At 41.7% G+C, this 7,427-nt stretch overlaps 1 protein-coding gene across 1 annotated transcript; it reads left to right on the forward strand.

Annotated features, from left to right (window-relative positions):
• The first annotated feature begins 4,008 nt into the window (after positions 1-4,008).
• On the forward strand, positions 4,009-5,920 carry rdh14a (retinol dehydrogenase 14a). Its single transcript, XM_030443241.1, has 2 exons — positions 4,009-4,337; positions 5,130-5,920. Exons 1-2 carry the CDS (start codon positions 4,095-4,097, stop codon positions 5,745-5,747), a joined length of 861 nt encoding a protein of 286 aa, XP_030299101.1. The 5' UTR covers positions 4,009-4,094; the 3' UTR covers positions 5,748-5,920.
• Positions 5,921-7,427: the final 1,507 nt, after the last annotated feature.

The raw sequence follows: 7,427 nt of genomic DNA on the forward strand, positions 1-7,427 counted from the left end.
TGTGTGCGGATTCTGCTGTTGCTATGTTTGGATAGGAAAATGGGAAAGCCTTAAAGAACATGTGCGATAGGGTTTCTAAAGTGGTGATATACAGAGAGCTGATAGCACACTGTGGTGTATCCAGTTCTCGGGACATGTTTTAGTTAAACATGGACGGCCTCATGATAAATCATACACGTATGGAGCTGAATCTCTCACTGTTGTAGAGAGGTTATGTTGCTTTAAACTTTGACACAAGTCTGAAGGTGAGAGGTGAAAGTGCCACCTCTCACTTCAGGAAACAAGATCTTAGTTTATCACCAGCACATTGCAAATATTTCACGTTCATCCAATCCAGTATTGTCTTATTTTGCTGTTTTGTGACCAAGTTTAATGGATTACAATTGTCACCTGACATCTTCATTTGCACATGTATGGGTTATGAACTGGTCAATCAAAGAATATATCCACAAATACACGATAAATTGAAATTTACACTGTCAGAAAGCTAATTTATGGAGTGTGAGTTCTGGACTTAGTCATGGGCGTATGTCCTGTCACAGCTTTGGGCAGGGCCTTTCTGTTTGGATGCATCTCCCCGTGCTTGCTCTTACTTCTTCATACTTGTTAAAAACATTTGTTCAGCTCCCGAGGTTGCTGCTTAGATGGTAAGCTGCAAGTGTTGGTTCCATGATCTGAGTCTGGGAATGATATATGCAACCAAACCAGCTCCAAACGGTTAGATCAGGGGAGGAAATAAAAGAAGATTCTGACCAGCTTAAAATTCCCAATGCTCATCACCTATGTGTTTTGCCTCACCTCAAATTATCCTACACCAGCCCACTATTTATTAAACCATCCAACAACACTTCACTACCATTGTGGTATTTCAAAGGGCTTCCAAGACTGGCAACACCGGCGTGATTTAGGGTGGGTAACACATTTGTAGGCTAGACTGTTATGTGTGAAAAGTATTAGGAATTATGGATATTGGCTGTAATACCTTATAAAAATGTGCTGCCATATGAGCCAGTGATTAAAGCCTGGTGAGCTGAGGTTTATGTAGACCAACACCATGATTTTGGTGACCCCAAGACCAGCAGACACATTGTAGGCTTACTAAGGTATTACTAAAGAATAATTTCACTTAAACAGAACTTTGGTCTCACTTTTGTAGTTAGGTGCATTGTTTCAATTAGTAATAATAACACTGTAATAGTAATACTTTACACGATCTGGCAATACAGGGGCCTCAACACAGCCAAATCAGATGGGTCAGGAAACATGAGGTCATGTTCAGTGATGTCGCCATGATCCCAGATCTCATCTATAAACTATGTGAGTATAGAAATATTATTGCTAACAGACATGATAGGAGAAGAACAATATAAGACCCAAATTGGAATTACCATTTAAAAGCCCTCAAAATATACTTGAATACTGCATACAGTACACTATATGCTATATTGACAACAAGTCGCTCACTGCAGTAACAAGAGTAATGTAAGTATTTAAGCATTCTCACTCAAGGAAAGCTTGTTACTGTAATTTATGTACATGTGCTGCGTCCTCTTTGTGCTAAACCATATTTGTTCTGACCATCTGTGGATTTGATGCAATTCTGTCATTTTCATATAGTTGGACTGCTTTGCACAGCTTTTATTGTTTCCTTTGCTGTTCACTGTGCAGCCATAAATGTGTTCATATTCCCGTCATAGTTTGTATAAGGGTATAACAGTTTTTATTTTTCTCTATAGGCAGCTCAGCAGCAGCTACCGATGGGACGCTGCAGAAGCTTCACTCTCTGGAGCAGAGCAGCGGGCTGGACCCACGATTATTTGTCTGTTACAAGCTCGGCTTTAACTCAGATCTATTCCAGATGTTACAGATGTTATGAACACATTATTGCGGCTGGTAGAGCCCCAACTGTGAAACCAACCATAACAGTCCGAGCCTCAGTACCACTGGTGGAAGTTGAAGAGTTTGACTTGCTGTTGTTTCTTTTGGTTACAGGCCTCCAGAGCCTCTAAAGGCTTTCGCTGATTTATTCAGGAGATCTGAGACTGGGGCAGAGAGATGATGAGAATTTTCAGTAGCACGTTGAAGGTGTAGAGACTCCCGATACTTGGTGTATATACTATATCTGCAGTGCAACATTAATGTCCTCATTATAATGGTCTATGTAACAGCCACTTTCTGTGTGATTGATGTAAAATCACTTCTTCCGGATCTTGCTGAAGAAACCTAAGCCACACAGTTGTTGTGTGTACACGCAGTGCATGATTTGGAAAACATGTGTGTATCGACTGGTATCAGCAAATCATTAGGTGTTACATTTTCTAATCAAATTTAAGTCAAGAAGGGCTTTATTGTCATCACAACCAGAACATGGCGGATACAGAATGATGCTCTCTTTGGACAATATAGTGCAACATAGGCAGGTAAAAAGACAAGATTTGAAGACACTATATTGAAAAGGACTAAGTGGGGGGATAAACATGCATGCCATACATACTATATCATCATGCCATGCATACTGTCCAGTGTAATTTTCAGTGTAAGACATTTTGAATCCCTACAGTGAATAGAAGATGCTAGGAGATACTGAAAATATGCAAAACATGAATGTACGTAACCAAGAGGAGAACCATTATAATTGTTACTGAGGAAACTGACTGTATACACTAGTTTAAGTGCAGTGAAGTCATCAGGCCAAGATGCCCGTAGTTATATCTGTTGTGTTATCGTCTGACTTTGTTCACTCGCGCCTCATCACTTGAAACATTATTATGGCAATGCAATGCAGAATACAGTGGATTAATAACAGAACAAAACAAATACTGACACCCTCATGGACGCATGGAGAGGAGTAAACCAGGTGAACAGACTATATATTATATGCGAGTTAGAATCCAGGAAATTGCTGCAGTCAATGACATAATGTCCACAATAATGCAACGATGAGTGATGAGTCTTTTCCCTCGTCTTGTATCTTGATAACTTTTTCAGTTACAGCTACCAGCTATATGGTGTGTACTGTATGTCCTGTCTCTGACTCTTCATCCGAAAAACAGCCACATAGGTCGACTGTGAAAGCAGCTTATCATGACGCATGCAGACATCTTTTGTGAGGCATCGACCTCTTGTGACCATAGTCATTATTACAAAAGCAAAGGAGGAAGTCATGTGAAGCTGTATGCAAGGGCAAAGAGCACGTGGGGAGGAGGTCAGGAATGGATGTGGATCAAACACAGGACTCAGACTGCCGTTCATGTCCAGTGTGAACCCAAAAGTCTCTGCGTTATTCTAACTTCCTAACGTAGTGGAGTTAAGTGACAGTGCAAAAAGTCCGATCACACATTACAAAATTCCACAACACTTTTTTTTTCAATTCCTTCATTTGATTTTTTGAATGTTTTTTTTTTTTTTCATTTTTATAGCTTCATTACAACTTCATCATAACTTGAATCATGACAACTATCATCACACATGTGATTATCAATACAATACGCTAATAACAGAGCTCTTATATATTTCTTAATCACTGTAGATATAATGTCCTATAGGGATACTCTTTTGACACATAACATCACCCACCATTCCATTCTATGACAGGTTCCAGGGCTGAAGAAGACAAGAAACTGAAACAAGTCCAGTTGCATACGATACAGCACTGAATATGTTCAAATTTCTTTTTTAAGAATGTTCACTTTTTATGTTGCCACAAAAGCTGAAAACAACAACAGGGGTGTTTTCAGAAAACACTGATACCGAAACTTTAGACCATTTGTTTTTCTTGTGTTGCTTTAAAGATTACCCACTGGAAATAGATAAAAAATCGGATATCTGAAAAAACAGAAACACATTTGACTTCCAAATTTAGAATATTATGATATTAAATTTGATGTTAAATGGCGGTTGAAAAGGGAAATGATATGATGAGACAAGTAGGCAAAATGTCAGGTCGAACGGTTGAGTAAGCCACTTTTACGAGTTGACGCAAAGGCAACTGTCACCCGCTGTGAACTCTGGGTAATGTAGTGTTTCTATGTTGTTAAGTCGTGAAGCTAACACCGTCGATGCTAACTGTGAACGGCAGCTCCTCATGAAGCAGGATGATGAAGGGAAAGACAGTAATAGTGACCGGTGCTAACAGCGGCATAGGGAGAGCCACAGCAGCCGGCGTTGTGAAGCTCCAGGGCCGTGTGATAATGGCCTGTCGGGACACGAGCCGGGCGGAGGAGGCAGCTCAGCAGGTCCGACAGGAGACCGGAGCAGACAGCACACAGCTAGTCGTCAAACATCTGGACCTGGCCTCACTCACATCTGTACACACTTTCTGTCAGGACGTAATAAAGGTAGCTGCTGCGGTGAGAGAGGTTACAAAGCGACGCTCGCTTTCTAGGCTGCACAACTTAACGTGCCTGCGTGCAAAGAACGTCACATGCCAAACGTCATTCAAAATTATGCATTTTTTTAGAGAAGTGATCAAGACTGTGTCAAAGAAGTGTTATGTACCCCACGAAAGTCGGCGATATATTTTCGAATCCACTAGAAAAAACATTCGGCTTGCATTTGATTTCACAAATACCACGCATTTAGGTACAATTTCAACGTTATCAGCTTGTCTCTCCCAGTGATAGCTGCCAGCAAACATGAGACTAAAATGTCACGCAGGACGTATTAGTCAGGTGCTGCTCAGTGGATTTGATGAAGGCAACTCTAAGAGTGACTGCATGTGTCAATGAAAACAGTCAGTGTGTTACTATTCTAAAAAAATCTATAGCCTAATTAACATTTGAAATTACTGAATGCTTGAAGTTAAATGACAGTAATATTTCTGAATAGTGAAAAATAAGATAAAGTACAAAAATATTCCGATATATATTATAACAATATAATATAATGTTGTCTCAGCCAAAAAAAGTTGTTTTTCATAGTTTGCCTACAAGTTGCAGGCTATCAAATATCTCCCTGCCTTCTATCATTCTGCTTAAGAACAAACTTGGCATTAATATTCTGCAGACTAGCTGTCAGTAGAGTTTATCCTGTGCAGCTTCTGCAAACATCTAGAACTGAGATACCAGTTGTATCAGTTAAAATCAGATAGGTGTGTTTCATAATGCTCTGTCCTCTGTGCTGCTGAACAGGAGGAACCTCGCTTAGACGTGCTGATCAACAATGCAGGTATCTACCAGTGTCCTTACACCAAAACGGAGGATGGCTTCGAGATGCAATTTGGGGTGAACCACCTGGGACACTTCCTGCTCACCCACCTGCTGCTGGACCTGCTGAAACGGTCGGCCCCCAGTCGCGTCGTGGTCGTCTCCTCCAAACTCTACAAAAGCGGTCACATTAACTTTGAGGACTTGAACAGTGAGCAGGGCTACGACAAGGCCTCTGCGTACAGTCGCAGCAAGCTGGCCAACCTGCTGTTCACCTGTGAGCTGGCCCGTCGGCTGGAGGGCAGCGGAGTCACGGTGAACGCTCTGACTCCGGGCATAGTGAGGACTAATCTGGGGAGGCACGTTCATATCCCCGCGTTGGCGAAGCCGCTGTTTAACCTGCTCTCCTGGGGCTTGTTTAAGAGCCCAGAGGAAGGAGCTCAGACTTCAGTGTATTTGGCCTGCAGCCCAGATGTAGACGGTGTGCAGGGCAAGTGCTTCGCAGATTGTCGGCCTCAGACTCTGCTGGACAAGGCCACTGACCAGGACGTGGCCGGTAAACTGTGGGACATTAGTGAAGTCATGGTGGGCATAATCACATAAGATCTGAATTCAGTGCAAGCATGCTCACCCAGTAAACCTAACCTGACAGAGACAAGTGAATTGCCTTAATTCCTGAAAAATTCTGCATATTCAGTTCCGTGTCCTGGACAACATGGAGTGTTGACATCAGCTCAGAAGCACACTGATGTCACTGAAGTGCTTTTTCTGCCAGCTAGATAGATAGATAGATAGATAGATAGATAGAATTACTTTAATGATCCCAGACTGGGAAATTATTTTGTTACAGCAGTAGTGGGTCCGCAAATAAAACATTTCATACATAACATAAATAGAATCCAATATATACATAGTGTATATATACAGTGCACAGTGTGCTATAAACAGTAAACAATAATAATATATACAACAAAACAAAATATGCAAAATATACTATAACAATAATAATATATACAACAAAACAGTAGAACAGTAGGATGGATGCACTTTGTAAGATACGGCCAGAGTTTTAGTTTGAAACGGAAAAAAAAAAATGACTAACATTATCAACAGAAGGAGAAGAAACACATTATGCCAAAGATGTCTATGTACAGTGTTGCAGAGATTTCTACTGACTGAACCAGCCAGCACCGGTCTGCTGTCTCTCATAATAGGCTGTGTTCAGACTAGGGCTGCACAAAAAATCGTTAAAAAATCGCGATCTCGATTCACACATACACGTGATCTCATTTCTACACACAGCGATTCTGAAGCATTTTATATCTCGAGCCGAATCACAAACAAATGCTCCTATTTTCCTCCCGGATTTTTTGAAGCGCCCCCAAACGCAGCACGGCCGCTTCCTCCTCCCTCAACCTGTGGTAAAGCGTCTTTACAACACGTGATTCAGTGGCGGAAGCCCACCTGCAGTTGAGTGTTTGGAAGGAATGTGAGAAGCCGTTTTTAGACACGGCAGCAAGCCGCCAATCTGCCCGTCCTATTGACGGCTAGGTCCGCGGTTTTAGACAGAGGGCGGCAAATTGGGGGTCTGTTTTGGTCCGCCGATTTGCTGCCTCGGACGGTACACTTATTTCCGCCTCGACTGCTAGCTTGTTGTTGTAGCGACAAGCTAGGAACGGTCGCTACTTTCAAATTAAAAGCCCCCCGCTAAGAACCCAGTTCTAAACTCCAATGGGGTGCAATGTAAAGCTCTTATTTTGAAGACAAATTTGTTGTCAACTGTTTGCAGCCCAACTTCGGGCTTCACGTCACGTCACCTCTGAGGCGGCTTTTGGAAAAGGAAGAATATTATGCCTCCGTTTTAGAAAGCCGATCACAGCAGCTATCACATATCACCTAGCCAAAGCTACGGCCCCAATAAACACTGTACTTACCGTGGTGTTAGCTGGAAATAATAATACGCAGTATGGCTGCGGGTATAGCAGGAGGTAACAGCAGGGAGCTGACAGAACAGAATTTGTTTGTGATCAACAGTTTCACATCTGCTCATAGTCGTCTTTATATTTTCAAATCGTCAGGCAGACTCACAGATGACTGGCAGTGTATCCTTTTTTTTAATTACTTTGCTTCTAGGAATATATCCATGCTTTCCTGGAAAACCATGTTTTCATTTAAAGGGCTATTTAAATGATACATATTTCTTAAATGAGTTTCTTCCTGTAAGTCATAGAATGGAACACGAGCGCACCACTTCCTGCCACAGCTGAAACACATTAGAGATTT

Source organism: Sparus aurata, chromosome 16 (genome assembly GCF_900880675.1).
Source record: "Sparus aurata chromosome 16, fSpaAur1.1, whole genome shotgun sequence".
Classification (NCBI taxonomy): Eukaryota; Metazoa; Chordata; class Actinopteri; order Spariformes; family Sparidae; genus Sparus; species Sparus aurata.

What these genes read in the sequence shown, in the direction of transcription:
- rdh14a (XM_030443241.1), top strand. Translation starts at nt 4,095, where the DNA reads ATGATGAAGGGAAAGACAGTAATAGTGACCGGTGCTAACAGCGGCATA. An exon ending in TCTGTCAGGACGTAATAAAG is followed by an intron (nt 4,338 to 5,129) that starts GTAGCTGCTGCG and finishes GCTGCTGAACAG; the next exon opens with GAGGAACCTCGCTTAGACGT.